This window comes from Leuciscus leuciscus (assembly GCF_965113295.1).
Source record: "Leuciscus leuciscus genome assembly, chromosome: 15".
Taxonomy (NCBI): domain Eukaryota; kingdom Metazoa; phylum Chordata; class Actinopteri; order Cypriniformes; family Leuciscidae; genus Leuciscus; species Leuciscus leuciscus.
Genome location: NC_138739.1, coordinates 29444015 through 29466791, shown reverse-complemented (window position 1 = coordinate 29466791; position 22777 = coordinate 29444015). Strand labels below are relative to the sequence as shown.

Below are 22777 nucleotides of genomic sequence, written 5' to 3'. Positions count from 1 at the left end.
TCATGCTCGTCTCCTACTTAATACTCCAGCATTTAAGCAACTCGGTGTCATACACAATTACACTCTTCTGCGTCCACTCCCTGTTTCACGGGAGAGTCCTCAATTGTACAGTCACTCTCAGAGAGGTCATATACTACTCCTCCTGTTTTTGAGTAACTCAGTCCAGCAGCAGGTAAACCAGCGAACGAGTCTCTAAGTGGTGGAGGATAATCCATGTCTGTCCCGCTGGTCGACTGCACTTATCGCTTCTCTCAGCATGATTTTGGTAAGTATGGAATCGCAGTGCGCGTTTAGGTGTTTGATTACTTTTTTTAAATTACTGTTCAAATTGAAAAGTTCGGTTGTTAAATATAATGGGAGAAGAGGTGTCAAAAAGGTGTAGCAGCGAAGTCTCACTTCAATCCGACGACCCCTTGAGAGTAGGTACACTCTGTGAGCTGTATTAGTTTGAAACAGTGGAGGGTGTGTGTATATGTGTTGCGGGGGGGAACTGCTGGCAGACCCTGAGTGTCCTGGAATGTGCCATGGCTTGTTCTGGGGTGGGACGCTATGACCTCAGGCAACGGGATGGGTGGGTGCGACTGCATTCACACACACAGGGGAGAAAAAAGGACGGTTAACTCTCATTATTTTGGCGCGCACACTCATCCAAAGTACATGTGCAACACCCCAGCAAACAACTTTGTACAAATACAGGCCGGTTTTACCAGTGACATCCTTGTGAACTCTACCGGTGTGTTAATGTCATGAGTGATGGTGGCCACTATGGCATGATAACAGCCTTTTACTGTATTCCCCAGAGAGTAGCAGAGGAGAGCAGCATGGGGGAATGCTGTTTCTTTAAGAGAGAGGGAGAGCGAGAGAGAGAGAGAAAGGGAGGGACCTTTTTGCCCTCCAGAAACCAGGAAGGGAATTGAGTTGATCTGCTGGTGCTTGGTTAGCGCATACAGAGCTTTAAACGGCAGGGACAGCTAAGAGAGAGAGAGCTCCACAGAGGAGGGAAGAGCTAACCCATAACAAGCACCGCCACGGCCATCACAGGTGAGCTTGTTTCCCCCTGCTTGTCCCCCCCGTCGTCTGCCCAGGGCCTATCGACCGAAGGGAGCAAGGCTGAGGAGGAAGGAATGAGGGAGGGGGACCGAGAGGAGAGAGAGTATGTGTGTGGGGGGTAGGAGGGGGCTCCTGTGCCAGTGAGGAATTATTTATCCTTTTTCTTTGGTCTTCAAAATAACTGCTTTAGTACACCTTCAGTTCACTGGCGTTGCTTTAATAAACTTTTTTTCTATTCTCACAGTTGTTAACTTTTTTTGTTGTTGTTTGAGGCAGCACTTAAGGGGTGTGTTTGTCGGAGGTTAGACGAGCAGAGAAGGTTGTAGGAAGGAACCAAAAATAATTCCATAGGACAAGGTACGGTGTTACGTACTAGGGTCCAATTTTTTTTATCCTCCTTGTCATTCATTCAGAAACAAATTCTGATAACTTGTGCATACACCTTTGGAATTTATCTTTCAGCCTTGAATTCGGTTTTCACTGGTTATAGCTGTGATATAATATTTTAGGTTTAAAAAAGTCTCCACTGGGTTAAGAATACAAAATATTTTGGATGGTGTAGTGTGACAATATCAGTTTATTGTGTTGAAGTTCCACTGAATTGTGTCTGGATCCCTTTGTCTTTTTTCATATGTACAGAGCTTGGCACTGCTTGTTGGCTGGTCTGTACTTTTAATACCTGGCATCCTGCTAGCAACACACGGTAGTGTATAATTCAGCTCTGAATGCTTACGTTGAAGCAAGCTCTGAGATGTGGGGGTGGCAAGAGCAGACTGTTTGGGACTTGTAGTTCGTAGCACTGGCCTAGAAGCAGGTGAAGTCATACTTAAGGACTGTGCTTCCCAGAGTGCCTTGCCTTTGGCCATACAGGAAAGGGAACAGCCAGTAGCCTATCCTAGTGGGGAGGTGTGGTGATTGAGAAGCAGGCAAGCCAATCACAGAGGGGGAAGTGAAGCTAGAGCAGTGGGCTGAAAATAGAGTGGGGGAGTTAGTAGGTGTCTGACTGTGTGGGATCAGGCAAGGGCTTGCCTATGTAACTAGGGCCACTCGGAAGTTTCCTGTCTGCAGTTTCTCCAGAGCAGAGCCCTGCCCAGGCACAGAGGCAGGCAGGCAGGCAGAGGGAGACGGAGCTGACCCACAGGGAAACAATTCCTGCCGGCCGGTAAGAGCTCCAAATGCACTCTCACTCTCTCTGGTGTCTGAGACGGGAAAGGCAAGCTAGAAGAGAAATAATGGAATCTTAAAAGGGGAAAGAGAAGGGACTTGGCTTGATTAAGTTCAGAGCGCTTGACCCACTTGCAGATGGCATAGAGATGAAAAATGGAGGCCTTCTGTGTTAAGGTATGACTTGGTAAGCTTCTGTGCTGCGAGTTTCACTTTCCAAGTACTTTCTGACTGAACTGCCTTTGTTTTGATTCTTATCTTTTTATCTGACGGTTACAAATTGTAATTTAATATAGAAAATATTTTCTAGCAGATGCAAATTGGCTTTATTTACGTTTTGGTCACCAATGGTTGATGACTGTGGGTTTGACAATGGCATCTCTGATGTGAATTTAAGTTTATTTAAAATAGTTTTCACAATCCACCAAAGACATCCTGCTCAATGAGATCTCTAAGAACCTTGGAAAGTTTTGTATCTCCTCTTGGCAGATCCCTTGTAGGCTTCTCTGCTCCCTTATTCTTTTTATAACTGTGCCATAATGCACATCAACATCTACTCCCTTGGTAAGGGTCTTTAGCAGGGTCTCATGACTTGTCCATTCAGTAGACTGCATGTTTCTCCTGGACTCAAAGGCGTTGCAGGAAGCTGCAGTCTCTTTCGCTCTCTTTTTTTATTCAAAGATGTATGCAGATCATTTCCATCCCATACTTGCTCAACTTGTTTTCACTAGTGCGGGTACAGGGAGGACACAAGGGGTATTTTTATTCACAGATGACGCCCAGTGCCTGAATAATGCACAGACAAGGCTCCTTGTCTCACAGGGGTGAGGCTGTTCTTTATTGTCTTTTGCCTGTTTAAGAGGCAAAGAGATTCTAACCCACCATAATCCAGTTAGCACTGCATATAGTTAAATTACCTGACAGGGTCGTTTCAGGTCAGCATTTATGACAAGTAAGGCATGTGTGAACTTCATGCAACCCACATCAAGCAGTATTTTCTTTTTTGATTTAACTTAATGTGTTGCTGTGTTCATTTCCGTATGTCTTTTTAATATATGTGGAAGTTATTTTTTTCTAAGTAACTGACTAAATATTAGTTTTGTTTTACTTTTGTGTGCATTTAAAGTTTCAATTCCTAGACTCTCATCAAATGTTAAGATTTTATGCACTTGCTTGTATGTAACATTTGACTAGCTTTTGAATGCTTATGAAATACAAATTTTATTTACACAATCCTCTAGAAAAGTTAAGTAAAATTGTGGTCTGTTGTGAGGACATAAAGCATCTGTTTCTGTGTCCTTGAGCAGTGCAGGACTGAGGGCTGAAAGGCGGTAGAAGTTACCAGCAACTACTGTTTGACCTAAAAGTATAGTTCATGCTGAAGTAATCCTTCAGCATTTTGAAGACACTTTGAATTGGCTTTCTGGATAAGGTTCAGTTTTATTACGTTTGGGGTACAGTGTACATTTGTAAAGCATTTTTGAAGTGATCGAATTAAAGACTGATGCTGGGAGATGGGCTGATGCAAGCTAGCATTACTATCGGTAATCAGAGAGCTCATCTCATTATTCTCTCATTGCGCTCTTTAAAGGGCCTTCTTCCACTTGTCCTTATCTGCTGAGAGTCTGTCGACACAATGAGTGAGGCCTTCTTGGTTTTCTTGACAGTAAAGTGGAATCCAATTGCTGTAAGTTTATGCTCTCGCCCCCATTCTCTATTGTGGAGATCGACCTCCAGCAGATGGAGGAGTCCTTGACATACTTACCTTAGTGGTATTGTTCAGAGATATGCTGTGATGTAGAGCTGAAAAAGAAATCCTGGGTGGGTTGTCATTTCTTTTTGCCTTCTCAGCAGAGGCAGAAGAGGGAAGTGGAAGCTGTGGTAGACTGGTGGTGGAGAGTGCAGTGCAGTGTCTGGGAGAGCTGGTCATCTGATAACAGAGCGGGTTCTGTTACACCATCACCAGAGTCACGCAGGAAGTCTTCTTCCGCCCAACCGGTCAGGCTGCCGCAGCAGCAGAGAGCTTGAGACACGAGCTACGGCCTCAGCGCAAGGGCACTGGAAGGGCTGGAGTAGTGCTGCCGCCATTAGTCAATTTAGTTTCTGTTTCACGTGTTGGTTTGCATGCTCTTTCCTTGTTTCCTGGCTCGGCCACAGATTGTCCAAAAGACTCTGAAGTTGTGGGCAGCTCAGAGACAGATGCAGGGAGTAAGGCCTGGAAAAGTTTGGTCAAACTGAGGGGGCGTCGTGGCATTTTCACACATGGGCTTGATCTTCTAACAAAGCTGCTGCTGGTCTAGAAAGATCGTAGGCACGTTGTTGCATTCAAAGTTGGGTCTCTTGCCATATCTGCTCTACCTTTTGCTGTGTGCTCTCATTCTATTTGATATATGTCTACAACTAAGACCTTTAATTTCACACTATAAAAAGAACATAGTTTGCCCGTACCAAAACTTTTATTGATCTCATGATTGGTTTTGAAAAGAGGGAGGTAATTTTGTGTCTATAAAGGTTTCTAGCGACTAAAGCGAAGTAAAATCGAGAGTTGCACTAGCTCAAAAGTTTGTGTGCACGTGCTCCAAGCAGTCTCACCCACTACCTTTTGGGGGGGCATTGTGCATACAAGTCTGGATTTTTGGCAGCCTTCTGACATATCTCCAGTGAAACGACCCAGCACTACAGCACTAGTTTTATCAGTTGTTCGCCCACTTCCTCCTTGCTCTTTTTGCGACCAATCATGCTTCCCTAACCAACGCTGGCAGGAGTGACTCATTTGCAGGGCCTTGCTCAAAATCCTGTTCTTCTTGGAACAAGTCAGCCCCTCTCCATACTGTTTACGATTATCCGGTAATATCCTCTCTGCCTTGACCTTGAACCCTGTCAACCTAGTCTAGTGACTCCCCTTCCCTCCCTTAAGAGGCAGGAGGAGCTAATCTCACACACACACCCATTTGCTTCCACATACATACTGAGTATACATTCATGTCGCAGAGATGCCCTGTGTACATAACTCACATGTTTGTCATTAATCCTCTCAACTGATCCTTTCTAAGGATTCCCAAGCTCTCATGAAATACACATTTAAAGGTGTGAGGCTATATTGACGAAAAGAGAAAATTAATAGAAAGAGATTGAAGTGTTTTGTGAAACCCTACTGCTTGTTTTGGTTCATGTCATAAGTCAATGTGTTTTCCTGGAATGCGTGGCATGTGCTTGCCTAAGATGTTTCATTCTGAGGTGTCAGTTTTCGGTTCATATAATGAGCAAGTAGATTTGCCGTTTGCTGTCCTTCGCTGGATTAGCTTTGTATTAGAGTTAGTTGAGGAGAGCAGCAGCTGCATTCTAAGAACTTAATCACCAAACAAATTAAATAACCATGATTCAATTTGATTGACGGTAGTTACCTGGTTCTTGTAAAAAGATTTTACTGTGTTAGTGGTGTTATTTCCAACTGGTTACATGATGCTGAACTATTTCTGATCAACAGTTATATTGGAGTTTGATACAAAAAGTGCAACTATGATATACTTTTCATACCTATCTAAAGGTAACTAAGAATTTCTAATCTGGTTTTGTTTACACTTGCCCAGTATAAAAATATGCAGATACTCGTTAAGACAGTTTGACAGTCTCTGAAGTCTATTTTCGAAAGCAGCTCTTCACATTGGCTGGGAGGGGTTGTCAGGGGAGGGTGGGGGCTGAGGTGGGATGAGTATTCGCAGTAACTTGTGGTTTGACTTGCAAAGTAGTTGAGGCCTGTGCGTGCGGCCGGCAGAAGAGGTCTGGAAATGAGACGTTGGGGCCGTTGCATGGCCCCTGTCACCCATATCCATGAATAAGTGATGAAGAATGTTGGGAGCCCTGAGAAGGTGTCAGGATCAGGTTTGTTTGCACTGTTTCCTCTTTCTTTCAGCTTTGCCCTGGGTTTATTCAGGGACAGGGATGCTGCTCAACTAGTTTATTGTATCACCCACAAGCTGAAGTACAGAGAGATGACTTTTGAGTCTCCCTTCTAAGAACTCCCTTCAGCAGAACAGCTCTTGCCATATTTCTCTGAAATTCATGGGGGTTTTTTCTGATTTGAAGGGTTTTTCAAGGTATGGCACAGGTTCCTTGTGAATTGAGGTCAATTTGTCTGATTTGAAATTGTTTATTTTAGTGTTTAAGGAGACCAGAATTGAAACATTCTATCATTTACTCACCTTAAAATGTTCTAAACCTTTTTTCTGTGGGACACAATACCTTAAACACAGACTTTTTTTTTCTCTCGTCTTTACAATGACTGTCAATCAGATCCAAAACAACATCACACCCTATGAAATTCATGGTGTGGGCAAAAACAGTTGAAAAGTTAGTACGGAATGACAAGGTGTGGGTAAATGATGATGAATTAAAATTTTTGGCTGAACTATCCCTTTTAGATAAGCACTATTTTTAAATTGACCATTTAAATCGATTCATGTGGAACCTGTGCCATACTTGGAAAAACGTAGTCAAACCCAACCTCCAGCCTGTCCTCTACCTTGACTTATTCAAATGATCTGCAATAAAACAATGAGATAGATTGCACCTGTTAGTCAAGTGGATAGGAGTTGTATCAAACCTTCCCCTACAGATGCCCATCATTTTGCTAAAAAGTAAAGGGAGAGAAAATTGCTTCAACCATTGGCTTATGGGCATTACCATCAAACTTTAACAAGTCAAGACATGGTCCAGTGGGGGACTATTATTGGAATGGCTTCACTGAAGTGTGCTATATAGAAATGTGTAGTGCATATGTGCCCTAGATTATGCCAATTTCATCATATTCTGACACTGAACTTCTTTACTGTTTGTGCTAGAGTCAGATGGCGTGTAAAAACGGTGCACATAAGGTGAGCCTGAATGTCACCCACATTAATAACGCAAGTAAGACAAGTAGTGGGGGTTGGATTTGCTGCTGAGTTTTACCTTCCCACTACCTCTAGTGCTACACCAATAGTGACCTGACTTAGTGCCAGATCTCTAGGTGTGGAGGAAGGCAGTTTTGTGAGAGAGAGAGAGAGCAAGCAGCCAGGTTGAGCAGGTCTTACATACATACCAAGGGGCTTGATCTGAAGGAATGTCATTTGAATGCATTGCTCTTATTGGGTATAATCCTCAGTGGCCTCACCCCCTGCTGGGTCACTTTGGCAGATGGAGGGGCGGGGGGTAGTTAGGCTGTTTGGCTTTCACGTGTGAGTGTGTGTTTTCCAATGGACAAATCAAGGAAGGTTGCCTTTCATAGCCCCCCCTCCCTCTACCCTCGCCTGTACTGCGGTCGATCATTTTAATCTCCCCCACACGTGATCAAGGGGACAGGCCTTTCCTGAAACTTGGCACACAGTGCAGGGTGGGGTAACCGGCTCAGACCGGATTGACAACCTCCCTATTTAATACTGTTCCCTTGCAGCCCTGCGTGTGTCCTCCTACTCTTCCTCCTCTAGTGGGTTTTTTTCCACTCAAGCCTTTAGCCGGCAAACCCCTGCCCCCACCCCCTTCCCCAGAAGCCAACTGACACGCAATTCAGTGCACATGGTGCCCAGGTCTATAGTATGTGCCATGCACTCCCCCAGCAAAGTGGCACGGTACAGATTCTCTTTTCCCACTGCCATTATGACAGCAGGCTTGCCACTCTCTAACATGCTGCTACATTTGAATTCAGTTAACACCCTGAACTGATTGCTGTAAACTAGAAGGCTATTTAGAATGCATTTCAAGACATGGTAAATTCTTAACTGCCACAAGTTGACGTCAAACAGTAGCTTATTGACAACATCATAAGAGATGTTGTACATAACCGGTAGATCATTTGATGCTTATAAAGACTACTTTTAAGTGAAATTTTGCACCATAATTACACAGCATATAAAAGTGAGAAAGAAACTGAGAAGGGGAACTGAAAATTAATTAATTAATTAATACTTTTTAAAATATATATACGCATTTGTGGTTCGGATATTCTTGACCAGTGGTCTTTTGTATAGTAGCAACCATTTGGCCACTATCTATTAGCCTCTCTGCTTCATTTGCATACAAGCCTTGGAAATCCAACCCTGGATGGTAATAGAGCGCAGAGAGAAGGAACAGCATAAATATGGTCCAAACACAGTGTCAGTGTTAGCAGCATGAGTTGTTCAGCTTGAACTTCTAAAACTATAGATCATTGCTGAAAATTATTTGGAGTGTTTGAAAATACTTTTAAAATGTTTTCCCCACTCTGTTGTAGTTTTATATAAAATACTTTGCCTTAATTTAATAATAATAACAATTGTTTTAATATCTGCCAGTCACTTTGATTAACTGTTACTGTTCCTCAACATTCACAGACAGGCAGACGGACAGACGGCAGGACGGACGGACGGGTGGCGGCTGCGATTGGCGGCTCGGCGGCAGGCTGGTGGAAAATGTCGTCGGGAGCAGGTGGGCGGGGAAGACGTGAGGGGAGGGCCTGTGGGGGTGCAGGCGAGATAGAGGAAGGACCAGTGGGCATCCCCTTTCCTGAGCACAGTGCTGACCTGCTGGGCAGTCTCAACCGGCAACGGCTAAGTGGGCTGCTGTGTGATGTACTGCTAGTTGCCCAAGAGAGAGAATTCCCTGCCCACCGCTCCGTGTTGGCCTCCTGCAGTACCTACTTCCATAAGCTTTTCACCTCTGGCCTGGCTGCTGACCGCCAGAAAGTCTATGCGCTGGACTTTGTGCGGCCTGAGGCGCTGGCCGCCCTCTTGGACTTTGCATACACAGCCACACTCACAGTCAGCCGCAACAGTGTGGTTGACATCCTAAGCGCTGCCCGTGTGCTGGAGATCTCACCCGTCCAAGATGTCTGCACACACCTGCTGGACACCAAAGTGCTCTCCCCGCCGGTGGGTGACCTGTGTTTTTTTTACAACTCGACTGATTAATGTTTTGGAGCAGTATGATGATGTAGTTCCATTTCTTTTTGCAGGCGGGCAGTGAGCAAGATGAAGAAGAGGAAGAAGAGGAGCGAGGAAAGAATGGAAAAGAGCTGGGCATCCGGCTGCGTGCCCGTGAGTACTTGGAGTTCTTCCAGAGGGGGGCGCATTGGGGTAGCAGCTGCAGCACGCCAGAGCTCAGGGACCTTCCCGCACACCTGCACTTTAGCCAACGCAATGGCGCTGACAGCAATGGCACGCCCATCGGCCTTGCTGACTACTACTCCCCGCTGGCCCAGGCCCTATCACAGCCGCCTCGTGACCCTGAAGATGATAACGTGGATGAGGAGTGCCAGGATGGAGCTTCAGCTCTGGCTCGAGGGAAAGGTCCAGAGGCCCTGATACCCTTTTATGCTCCCACTCAGAATGGACATTACTACCTCCGTCAGGCAGAGCTTAAATCAGAGAGGGAGGTGGAGGTGACAGGTGAGCGGGAGCACGAACAAGGCCCTGCTAGTGCTTTGCTACAACAGATGATGGACTCCTTGGAGCAGAAAAGGGAACAGGCCACGACAGGTGGTGGGGGTGAGGAGGATGGGCCTGAGGGCGAAGAGCAAGATGTGGAATTTTACTTGAAGTACTTTAATAGTGCACCGCACGAGGAGGCCACCACTCCCTCCATGTCTCCAAGTCTGCTACCACTGTGGTCAGTGAGGGGCAACGGAGGTGGAAACCAAGCGACTGGAGGGGGTAACAGCGGTGAAAGGAAGATGCGCTCTAAAGCCTTCCAGAAGTGCCCCATCTGTTCCAAGGTCATCCAAGGTGCAGGCAAGCTTCCACGCCACATTCGTACACACACAGGAGAAAAGCCCTATGAATGCACCATCTGCAAAGTGCGATTTACCAGGTTTGACATTTTTGCTATTTTTGTCAGTTTGTTTTTTTATCTTATGGAAAATTGAGCTTGGTTTGTATTTTTTCATACACTTTAGCATATTGTGTGCTATCAAATTTAAATGGTAAAGTATTCAGTACACTAACACAGTCAGCCATAAAGTTGTGTTTTATGTTGACAGAAAGGTTGCATGACAAAGTCCTGGAATTTTAACAAGGGGGTCCAATAAAAGTGGGTTGTGGTAGCACAACCTGGTCTACTGTTATCAGGGATGAGGCCGTTATAAAACTCTCCATGCCGATATTGAAAGGGATTACAGCACGGTCTATCTACGCCAGTGAGTCAGCTGAACTTGTGACCCTGGGTGTTATGTTGATTATTGCCCCTGGCATATACAGCCCCTCTTTCAGACAAACGGCTGATGAAAAATATAGTGTGCTACAAGACTGAATCTCATTTAGAAAGCTGCTAGCATGGCTTACCCTGCACTTAAGGGCATCACCTCTTCCATGAAACCATCACCTTAATGAATTAATCAGAAGACACGCATTGGATATAGACACTGCACCAAAAATAACCAGTACCTTATTTGCGTAGGGATTGATCTAAGTTTGCCACCTAAATACTCCACCTATTGGGAAGGGGTACTGTAATCTTAATCCCGTTTTATCAGGGTTAAGAGTGCACTTCACTCACACTGCAATAAATCAATCCTAACTTCTAAATAATTCATCTGTCTGTGCCCCACTCTGTTGCACTGTGCGTATGTGTGTGAACGTGTTTCCTCACAAGCATGTATGTATATATTACCCACATTATGGAGAATGTATGTGAAAAGTGAAGGAAAGGTGAGAAATTATGAGTGAGAGAATCTCCAGATGCATTAAAACGTCTAAATACACAAGCAGGCATCAGTGTGTGCACATGTCTGTGTTTACATACTCGGGTGTGTTTCTGTCCATGGAAGAGTGTGAGCGCGTTTGTGTGTTCGGTAAGCCTCCAATGTTCTGGACGGGTCAACTACCCTAGTTTGTTTAGCTGTACTCTGCCCTGGTCACAAGCTTAGGGGAAGGGACAGTGAGGGGTAAGCTGAGAGCAGAGTCTTACAACATAAGGCTTTGTATTTGACACCACACTATAGCTTCCTTATTGGTGCAAAACAATATACTTTGACAGTATGTTGTCTATTGTTGAAAAGAACCTACTCTTTAGTCATTGGGACCAGTTTGCTTCGGGTGGGGTGTCAAGTCAGAAATGCTTAAAAAATGACCAAGATGAAAAAGTTTTGCTTGGATTCATATTTTAAAAATATAAAACTTTCCAACAATAATATATTTTATATAGTTTTTATTGTGCTTTTACACTTGAGGAAAGACATTAAAGGTTAAACCACATTCTTCCAAACCTGTTTCTCAACCCAGCACACCTTTTCAGTCTAACATTGTTTTTTTCCCATAAACTAAAAGCGTTCCTCAGCTGAACTCAGCTGCCTTTGAAGATTTAAAATTTTGCTTGTAAAACAAGCAATTGTGCTCTTTAACACATTCACCATTTTGAAATGGCTCTTTTGGGAAACTCAGGGCCCACTATGACTCTGATCTGAACATTGAGCCCTTCAGTGCCTCATTGGCCTAAAAAGAAATTATGGCGATAAAGCTGTGAGCTTTATGGCTCTTTTCCTCATATGACCTTGGGTGCCTTCAGCACAAAAGAATGATAAATAAACTTGACTTTACTCTTGAGAGTGAAGATAAGGAGGTCAGACTCTTTTTGAGGATATATGTTGTCTTTGATGTTGCAAACAAACAGATTTATATATTTGCCTCCTTAGATGTTTGCTTTTATGTATTTTGTAATATATGTGTGCCTATTTGACTTTTCTAACCTTACCGGTGTGTCTTGTCATCAAGTTGTAGTTAGTGACTCACCCCAATATCATCAGTGGTTTTTCTGGGACATCAAGTCATGTGGGAGTGGGCATTTTAAGGACATTAAAGGCATTAAAAAGCGTATTGTATATCATGGTATTGTTTTGTTAATTTTCTAACCTTAAATTGCTGTTGAGTCTGTCATTGTTAATTTGCTTAATACACACAAACCCATGGGTAGTGGCTCATTTGAAGTTTTTGTATGGTCTTTTCCAGGCAGGACAAGCTAAAGGTTCACATGCGCAAGCATACTGGAGAGAAGCCTTACCTGTGTACTCAGTGTGGCGCCGCCTTTGCCCACAACTACGACCTGAAGAATCACATGCGTGTGCATACAGGCTTGCGCCCCTACCAGTGCTCCAGCTGTTTTAAAACCTTTGTGCGCTCAGACCACCTCCACCGTCACCTCAAGAAGGACGGCTGCAACGGCATCCCTTCCCGTCGAGGCCGCAAGCCACGCATACGAGATTCTGAGCTCCTAGATGGTCCTTTGGAACTTCAAGGCCCAGACGCAGACATCGATAGAGGTCGACGGCATCCGGACAGGGGCACAGGAACATCAGTCATGGAGGAAAATCACGGTAGTCACACGCACAGCCCGGTTGCCGATGGGGAAGGTAGTGAAGATTTGACCTCGGGACAAAGGGACTCTGCGACTACGTGAATCCGTCTTTGTCAGAGAGGGCTTTACTCAAAAATGAGAGGAAGAATGAAAAAAAATTAAGAAACTTTAAACTACATGGTCCTCTAAAAAAAACAAAAAACAAATCAGGGTGTCACAAATCTAATCTTCTGGTTTCTTTTTCCTCCTTTTTTTTTAGCTTCTGCATTCCGCATAGAGACTTAACCACCAAGTTACTGGTCTATTGGAAGAGCGAAGAGCACTTCAAATCACTCACCCATGCTGTCACCATCTTTCTGGGTCTTTTTGTTGGTGTTTTTGTAACATAATGGCATAGCCATGTGAGTACGAGAAAAAGCTACTATGCAGTTTAAACAAGTTCCTCATCTCTGGGTTGCATCAACAGGGCCTTGTCTTAAAAAGTAAGGTGTCAAACACCGGGCTGACTGCTGCTTCAACAGGTTAGCTATGAATGGTCTAAGATGTGATCAAGGCAACCAATAGATCTCTTTTTCTAATGCAATGAGCAACATGTACATACACTATAAAAAAAATTATATTGTCTCAGATTGCAATATATGCAATATTCTGATGCAGCACCTTTTTTCTAAATGTTCCAGAAAAAAATCGGACAGGGGTTTGATTTAAAGTGTTACTTTCTCTATAAAATATGTTTTTTTTTTGTTGTTTTTTTAAATAGGTTATCTTTTCATGGTTTAACAGGTTACCTTTTTGAGTTGAATACACATGGGGAGATCTCATTAATTTGTTTCTGGCAGGGAGAGGGTAAGACAAGGGATGAGGTCCTGTGTTTCTAAAGCACTACCTTCATCTGATCGCCACTGGGCACAATCATGTTAAATCTTACCTCTCACAGGCCTGCTTTTCCTTTTTGGCTGTCTTACTTGCATTATATTCTTTCTTATTTTTGGGATTGTCTTAATATTTTGTCATTTGATTTCTTTTTGACCTTTGAGTTGACTATTTTGGGTACTTGACACTTTACATTTGTCTACGTGTGTATATATTAGGTTGTAATCTTATGAGACCCTTTACAAGAGGGATATTGCAGATAGATAGGGTTACATCTTTCTTAAGCTTCACTCCAGGTTTCTCACTGCGTTAAGTTTGCAGGGGGGAATATGCTGTTTGATGTTGTAAAGCATTATAATTGAGAAACCCATTTTTTTCCTAAACTGCACTTAATGGAACCCAGAAGTTTCTGCCCAAAGTATGAATTGTGATAAATGTGCTTCATTTTGAGTCTTTCTGCAGGAGAGTGAAACTGTACGCAAACGATTGAGTGAGGGCACCACTGTTATGCAAATGGATAGTGGACAACTTAAGCAGGGAATCTTTTATTTGTTTGTTTGTTTGTTTGTTTCAGCGACAGAAGGAGAGATAAAGAGTTGAGCACCTTTTTTATGCATTTGCACAGCTTTACTAAAGATATCCAACAGAGATAGAGAAATACCTATTTAAGGCAGTTTGGGTTAGGGAGATACAAAGTGCTTATTCAATTTCTTTGCCCAAGGGACCACAGAAAAAAAAAAAAACCTGAAACAACCTGAGCGATAAGGTGAGCAATAAATTAATGTCCAAGTCCAAATAAGCACACAACTGTAGCCGAGTAAGAGGGAGGGTCCAGTTTTTATTATTTGAAACGTGAACATTCTCATTAATGCAATGTATATAGTTAAAAGATTAGAGCAATTAAGACTTTTTCACAATGCAAGTGATTGGCCGAAGTTTTGAAAGAAAGTGTCCTGAAACTGAGACCTTTATTTTAAAGTAATATGTGCTTGCTTGCATTGGTGAGAGCGGGTGCAGCACCGTCCTATGGCCACATCAGAGCAGGATGACTCATTGAGAGGGGCCTAGAGCGTCAGCAGGCACTTTGTGGGCACGTTGAGACGGGCTCCCCCCAAAATCCAGCAGAGTGGGTTATTTGGTTGAGTTAGGCCTCTCGTTTAAATAAGGCATGTATGAGAACAAGACTTGACTAAGGCAGAGCCTTTTATAGATGATGAAGTGGCAGATTTGAAAGAAACTTTCCAGGAGCATGCATCCTAAAAGCAGTTTGTGATCCTTGCTATATCTTTCAAGTGGATCTCATTGTATACAATGCCTGTGGTTACAGCCATGGATGCAGTTTTGTTCTGGTGTGAATTAGAGGATATAATTTTGTGGCATCATTCCTTCTGCAGTGCTGTACCATGTTTATCTGCCTTTTGCACCTTAATAAGAAAGAAGCAAGATTTGAATGCACTTTGTTACTGAGAAGGGCACTTTTTAGTCAAAAGAAACGGGTACTTTAAAACAAAAGAGCAAATGTGCTAAAAATAAAAAGGCCCATCCAAGTGGGGACACTTGGCTTTAAAAACATTTTTTAATAGTAATTATTATTATTTTGGCTTGTACGTATGTATTGCTTATAAGTCTTGACACCAAGCTGCCAAAAAAGTGCACAGTCACTCAAGAGAAAGGACAGGGTGATTTCGTGTTGAAATTTTTGATTGATATGACGTTAACAGAAAAGAGTAACAGGATAATAAAGGATATATATATATATCAAGGACATGAGTAGATTATTTGCACTTGAAGTTAATTAAAAAGTTCTCTATTTTGTCTTAATACAGAGGAGTCTAAAGATGTGGCAGCATCTGCAGGGATTTATGACGATGATCTATAACTACATACTCCATTTAAACCGTTTAGTTTCTGTCAATGCATTGCAATATGCTAAATTACGCTGGTCAAGTGTCGTGTTCACTTTAAATTTGTTGTTGAAGGCCACACCCTAAGCATCACACTACTGTAAGTTACGAAGTACGTTTTTGTGTGACTGGCCGCCATGGCAGAATTAATCCTTCTGGAAATTCCAGTGTGTGAGCTTGTTTTCACACCCCAAAACACCCAGTTAATAATACATCACATGCCTGTAAGGGTCTGTGTGGTAACACATTGACCTAGACCATCTCTTATCAACTGTTTCACTCATTGCTTGTGATCCTCCAATATGAAGTTCACAGTAGCTTTTAGATTTGTTTTCGGGATTTTTTTGTACCTATGCCACCACCCAAATCTATCCTCCCTCGTTGCAGAAGTTGGAGTGGAATTGTTGTGGAAAAGGCCTACTTGAGTTCCCTTTCTGTCTATTTTTTTCTGTGATTATTGAGTGTGAGAATTTAAAACTTGCTATGCTTCTTTTTTTTTTTATTGTAAAATGTGTTGCGGCTTGTTTGTATTTCTAGCGAAGATAATGTTAGTTGTGTTTGTGGGGTTTAGGGTTAAATGGATGGGTGGGTGGGTGGGTGGGAGGGGAAGGGAGGTACAAAGCCTGATAGCACTGGAAAATCGTGCTTTAGCTGAGAAAGAGTTTTTGCACTAAAAGTCACTCATGTCCTTGTCCTTGGAGGAAGAGGACTGGGGAACCGGCAAAAGGCAAGGCCTTTGAGTTTCTGAGAATACAGAGTCTGTTTAATCTCCACTTCCCTATGCTTGCATCTGCAATTAACTCTTTGTAAACCAAAGTAGGGAAAGACTAGGATGACAATTCTTAAGACGATTCTTAGCCATTAAAAGAGGTGAATCTTACATAAACATGTGTAAACAAAACCATTTCCTAGATGACTGTAGGTCAAGAGTCCAAAGCAACTCCAACAGAAATAAGCAGCTTGAGGAAAGACACAGTATTCATGGAATGGCTTATTTCCAATGGTTAACAGGATCAAACCCTAAGCATCTGTGTCTACGTAGCAGTTTGGTGGAGTTATTAGAGGTCTTTGTGAGTTCACACAGACTCATTGGCTTGATCTGGAGGGGGGCGTAAGCCTTGTTCAGTGGGTCCTAAAGGAGTCAGGGGCAGTGTATTGAATCTTGACAAGTGGAGAAGGATTGCAGAGAGAATGTGCCTTAACTTAAAAGAAGATTGGGAGGATTCTTCAAAAGATGGCTTCCATTCCAGTTTCCTAAACGATTCTTGAATACTTGTCGGTTGACATCAATGTTTTATTGTGGACATTTCTAAGAACCAAAAGGTTGTTTGTCCAGAGATTGTCTAATACACCTCAACTTGTAAATACAACTAGTTAAAATTGTCTCCTGGGAAAAAGTTGATTGCAGTGAGGAGATTGTCATCTTTACTTCCATTTAGCGCTGTTTATTGCTTCTCCCCCAATCGTGACTCCACTGACAGACACTACAGTGAGAAACTGTAAAAAAACCAACAACACACATTTCCATGACTTTAGAAGCACCATGTAATATCCAAATCTTTATCTATTTTGTGTCTTTATCAGTTTAATTTATTGGAGAGAATGTCAAAAAAGCATTAAAGATTACAATGACAGTGATAACCGTAATAATCATGGAGGATAATCTTATTACAATTTTAGATGTTCTGGCTGGGTCAAAGCACAACTAGCTGAGGATGACATAATGTATGGCTTGATTTGCACAGTTGTTCTCACCTGATCCACTGCTGTTTGATGCCCAGAGGAGAGGGCGCGTTGCACAAGGAGCGGCTCATGGGCGGTGGGTACTAGTTTGCACAGATTGGGGAGGGTGGGTAGCATTTTTGTGCAGGTCGGGCAGGGGAACTGTGTCTTATAAGGGGGCTTTGGAGAGCCTTGTCAGGTATTGCTGTGCCATTCTGTGTACCTAAGGAATTTATAGCCATCTACGTCTTTGACTGCCTCAGCTGGTTATGTTTTACTGATCAAGGAGATGTTCTGGAGAGCAGATGTCAGAGGTTGTGGTGGGAGGTGGGGGTTTTGGGATTATGGGCCATTGTCTATGCTTCTCAGGTTAAATAAATACAGCAGTCCATTTTGTTCGGTTTAAGCTCAAATTTTGCCTTCTGTGTAATCAAAGCTTTATCGTACTGAAAGTACACCAACCGAATATATATTATGAGTTTTGAAGATGATATCGAAAAGCCAACTACCCATGTGACCACAACACCCTCATTTTTGTTTTGCCTAATAACTGTACGTTCTTTTCTAGTGTAGAAAAACAATGGCAAAAAGTCAGATTTTTTTAATCTCTTTTTTTCACACGTCCTAATATTCTAGAATGGTGTATTGTCTCTGAATAAGACCAAGACAGCAGGGAATTTTGGGATGGAGACATCAAATCTGAGGTCTTCAACAAGTCAAGGATGCATTCCATAAGTTTCTTTTAATATTGTTTGAACGAACAGATGCAGGTAAATGGAAAAGAGGTGGTTCTTAAGTCTTAAATGACTTTCTTAAAAGTTTGTTTCTCTGTTCCTCTACCCAGAATGTGCAGGGAAAAGGAGCGTGTTGGGCTTCACAAAGCCATCGAGATGATAGCAGTTCTGTGATTGTAACAAAAAAGCACTTTGCAAAAGGCCATCCAGAATATTGTGTGCTGTCTCCTTTGATTATTACTGTTGTTGTTATTATTTTTTCCATCTTGTTGATGCGTTTTTTTTTTTTTTTTCTCATTGTGGATGTAATGATTTATTTAAATGCAAAAACTACATGAAAAGAAAAGAAACTTGAATATGCGATATATTTGGGTTGAAGTCCATTTGAACTGCCGCCCCGTACCACACACACATCTCTGGAGATACACACAAAACAAAGAATGGCGTATGTTCAAGTTGTTGTACATGTTTTCTTTTAACAGTTTTGCACCTATGAACTCAACTCATCACAAAGGACTTTACGTTTGCTTAAAGGACATTTCTTCCTGGGTTTCCATTGTTCTGCAAGATGCTTCATAGACAAATACAGAATTTATAAGATAATAGATGTAGATTATTGGTATTGTTGGGGTGTAACTATCCCCGACAATGTCCATTAAAAGGCTGCAAATACTCAACTTGCAATCCACCCTGTCCTAGGCAGTCAGGTTTGGACCATTATACTTATGCATTATACATAAACTTTCCTGCATATGGAAAACATGTGATATTTCTTTATTGCATTCCTTCTATGTTGTTAGATTGTAAAATATATTTTCCACAATGTTTTTGCATAAAGTTTAAGAGTTTATAAGGGACTCCTATACTATATTCCAAGCTAACATCTCTTGTATGTTTCAAATTTCTCGTATCAAATCTGTACACGTAATTCATCATGTGGGTAATCAGCTGAACGGACGCAAGCTCTGCACAGAAAACAATAATTCATTTTCATGCTTTGGGGGCACTTTTTAACACTTATGTTGACTTTGGGGCGGCAGAAAATTCCCAGTGTCTCAGGCTTGGACAGCAGAAACCCTTTTTTTATTTTTTATTTTTGTTAATTCAAGTCCTGTTCCTTTCCATTGTCTGTCAGTGTGTGTTGAAGCTATTGAGATGTACAGGAGAATTTTGGGAGAATTTGCACTTTTGGCGGTGAAAAGAATTTGTATTGTATATGAGACCACTAAATCTACATCGTCTAAATCAAACAATTCCATGTTGTTTTCCTTTTTCATTTTATTAAATTTTTTTTCTTTTGTTTTATTTTTACAAAATATATCCAAAAATGTCTGACGTTTAAGAAATAAGACATTTCTATTAAAAACAGAATGTTTACGATCTCCCTGTCTTTGTGTATGTTATAATTTTAAAAATTACAAGTGTGTAATACAGGCATGTCTGTATCTATTAATATGTATGAATGAAATGAAAAGAAAGCTGTTTTAATCCCGCTGGGGGAAAAAAAAAAACCTTCTTAAAACCTGCTGATTTAAGATGGTCTCCAAAGCTGGGGTTTAGCAAGGAGGCTAGCTGAAAAGTGCCCAAAACCCCTCTAAAACCAGCCAACAGACCAGCCTTAAAAGGCTCAGAGACCAGTTTACGTTGAAGATTTTCTGTGTGTTTTTTTTCCACCAGGAAATGTAAGGAGTTTGCACTTTCAGAGTAAACTAAATTGTACTTATCTTTTTCCTTTTATCTAGAATGTTTACATATGCACCAGTGGCCTTGATCTTAATACTGACACCTATCGGCGTGGATGTAGCACTACACAAAATTTAAGTTTTCTGTTTATGCAGAGTAAAAACTTTCTTTTCACATGAGCCTCCATCATTTGAAACATTTTCCAGACATGTTTTTCACAGAGTATAGTTTCTCACTAGAACTTGTTTATAGAACTCAAAATACTGTACAAAAGAAATATCACACTTGCAAACGAGCTGTTGTAATGAATACAGTTTGGCTACTGCCGAATCATAGCCATGTAAGCTGGTAGCTGGATTAAAGTTGGCATTAACTGGTAGACCATCTTGGTCCAGCAACGTATGAGCTAATCCAACAAGCTTAAGATGTCAGGCTAGTTTTTAGAAGATGGTAGCTGGTCAACCAGCTAATAACCACTTAATTATCAACTCAGACCAGATAATGGTAGCGCCAAAATACAGCTACCAGTTTAAGACCGTCTCTAACATGACTTGTGTGACAGCTATTCATTATTTCTAACCTTTTAGTCAATTGAATGGGCCTGCATGCTTACAAAAAACAAACAAAAAAAAACTCAAAACTGAATTAGTGAGCGCCTGCTACTGTAAACAAATTAACGGTCAGTTCGCGCCAATTAAGGCAGAGGTATGATGACATAAATTCGTGGAAAAAAACGATAATTTGAGACTTTTAGACTATTAGTAATACTTGTAATGTAGGATTTTCTTTGAAAATACGCACTTACGTGACATCAAGTAGCTTATCCAACAAGACTTAGGCCTACATTTTCGCCATTGCATATTTCGTGTGAACTTGCAGGTCAATGGACCGCGCGCAGTAAAGCCACTAAAAAAGCAAGTTAATTCAGTTCATTACATCACCACAAGATGTCACTATACCTTAACTGTTCTTCCGGTACAAACTCTTCAACATATCACATGTGATGGGTTTATATCCAAACGACCTGCATTGTTCTTTGTGTAGGCTATAGTGAATGTCATTTACTATAAGGTTGCTTCAAATATAATTTATTTTAATCTATAGTTATTTACTTATTTATAATTATGAACTGTCTTTTATTACCTGCTAAGGGTGATTCTTGTTATACAGCACATTTCCATGTCTCCTCATATGTCTTAATATTTGGGATAAAATTTGACAATTCTTAAAGATGAAATCATCTTACTTTTTTATCACAATATCCACAATTAAAAATTAATAACATTTTCAGTAATTTCATTACACTGATTTGAGTGGACATTTTGTCGTCACTTGGTGCTATTCGCAAATTTCTAAAATTAAAAACTGGTAATTTATTAAGAAATATTTGAGATGTTTCTCAATTTCTTTTGCCTAACTGAAATTATTCAAACATTTTCTTTCTTCGAATTACTATTAAATTGGTCATCAATTTATATGTATTTCTTTGTCACTTACCATTTCAGATTCACTTACCATTCTGTCCTTTAATATCCCATTTAACAAAAGCCAGTTCAGACTTCATCTTCAACAAAGTGTGGAAAAGTGTATTTGTGGCAGGAAAACAACAGAAACATCAGTAAGTATTATCTGTGATTTATGTGATGTTTTGTGGTATTACTTGGTTTGTCTCACTTTAAAACATTAGAGAAATCAGTTTGATGTAATAATTTCAAAAGACACTTAAAAACAATTGATAAAAATTGACTTCAGTATTGGGGGAATGAATCACGAGTCTTAAAAGATTTTTCCCCCAGACTTTATTAGGGCTTTCGTATGTAAAATATGTGAATAAATGTTCGCCCTCTCTATTTGAGGCTATGGGTATTGTCCTCCTCCTCCAAATGTCCCAGACACAACAGAAACAGGATGAAAACAGAGAATTAAGGGGTGATTAATAATTAAGCAGAACAGAGCAGGCGAAGGGGTTACATTGTTTTTCTCACTCAGGGGTGTTTTTTCTGTCCGAACAGATTGAGTTTGGAAACAGGGTCACAGGGATCAAAGAAAACCCTGAAGCAGCCCGTTGAGTTTTTTTTGTGTTTTTTTTTTAGATATCTGCAGGCCCACTCTCTGTATTCTCTCTCTCTTTTCTTGCAGTGTGTGTGCGAGTCAGTGAGAGAGAGATTTCACGCTATGACAGGGCTAGATAAAACCCCTGCAGGTTTCCCAACAATGAACTCCAGGAGGTATATTTCAAAGAGAAAAATATGTCTTAATCGGTCTCATTGACAGCCTATTATTTCTGAGAGTCAAATGACATTAAAATCACACTTGGATTGGTTGAAATCAAGCGTCAGGTACACTTAAATAACCCCACCACACTGCTTATTTAAATGATGAAAAAAGGGAATTGTATCACTCTAGTCTCTTTTCAAGTACGGATTTGTTGGTAACTATTCCATATGTCAATAATTTGGTGCCACTCAATACAACCCCCCCTTTGATATGTTAATTAGGGACCTTGACCTTTAACCCCTGAACCTCACATCCCCGTATTGCCAGTGCCCCCCAACCCTGTCCCACTCACAAAATGCTTTCAGGGGCGCACCGCCGCCCCGAAGCCTCGCCTCTGGACATCTCTCTGTCCCCGGAGACTGAGAAGCGAGGTACCTTTAAACCACTGCGGCAAAAATCCCCACCAAAACTCTGCAGTCATTAATATGCAAAAATGCAAATGAGTGGGTAATTAAGAGCTGGAGCTCTCTGGAGGCTCTTTGATTGCTAATGAATTCTAATCTGCAAAAAAGGGGGGAGGGGAACGAGGAGAAAAGGATGAAAGAATCAGACAAAAAGAGGGAAATATTAAAAAGTCGCTCCTATATGTAATCATATAATCCCTTATGGAAGCTACAAAGATCTCATTTGCCATCTGCAGCCATGTACACGACACTTTAACCCGTACGGGTCGTCCGATGACCAGAGACAAACATTCGCTAGAAATGCTAACAATTGGCCCTGGGTGAAATGATGAGCGTCTCCAAAAACCCTGACATTCCAAAGGCCCTTTGAAAGACTTTCTAAACAATAAACAGGATACTGCAAAGCTGTGCTGTACACCCTCGTAACAGAGATCTTGTTTTACGGTAAATGGTGGTGAAGGTGAGTTCCTGAGAAAGACAGTGACAGAGAGAATGTCGGAGAGGTCAGGTAGCATGACTGTCTGCATGGCAGCACCAGCTGTGTTGTAGAGAGGAGATGTTATTTCATCACTTTTGCGAGCGAAAACACCCCCACTCACACTCCCTCGCTCACTCTCTCTCTCTCTCTCTCTCACAGGCACACACAAACATGCTGTTATTGTTACTG

General features: G+C 41.6%; 1 protein-coding gene across 5 annotated transcripts; it reads left to right on the top strand.

Annotated features, from left to right (window-relative positions):
- Window positions 1-45: 45 nt before the first annotated feature.
- On the top strand, window positions 46-19128 carry zbtb7a (zinc finger and BTB domain containing 7a). Of its 5 annotated transcripts, none has more exons than XM_082139779.1 (4): window positions 46-265; window positions 8562-9098; window positions 9182-10035; window positions 12168-19128. In XM_082139779.1, the coding sequence occupies exons 1-4, from the start codon at window positions 257-259 to the stop codon at window positions 12613-12615; spliced, it is 1848 nt and encodes a 615-aa protein (XP_081995905.1). In that variant the 5' UTR covers window positions 46-256; the 3' UTR covers window positions 12616-19128. The 5 variants fall into 5 exon arrangements, with proteins under 5 accessions (XP_081995905.1, XP_081995906.1, XP_081995904.1 ...); XM_082139780.1 differs by lacking the exon at window positions 46-265 and adding an exon at window positions 881-1041; XM_082139778.1 differs by lacking the exon at window positions 46-265 and adding an exon at window positions 1068-2391.
- The last annotated feature ends 3649 nt before the right edge of the window (window positions 19129-22777 follow it).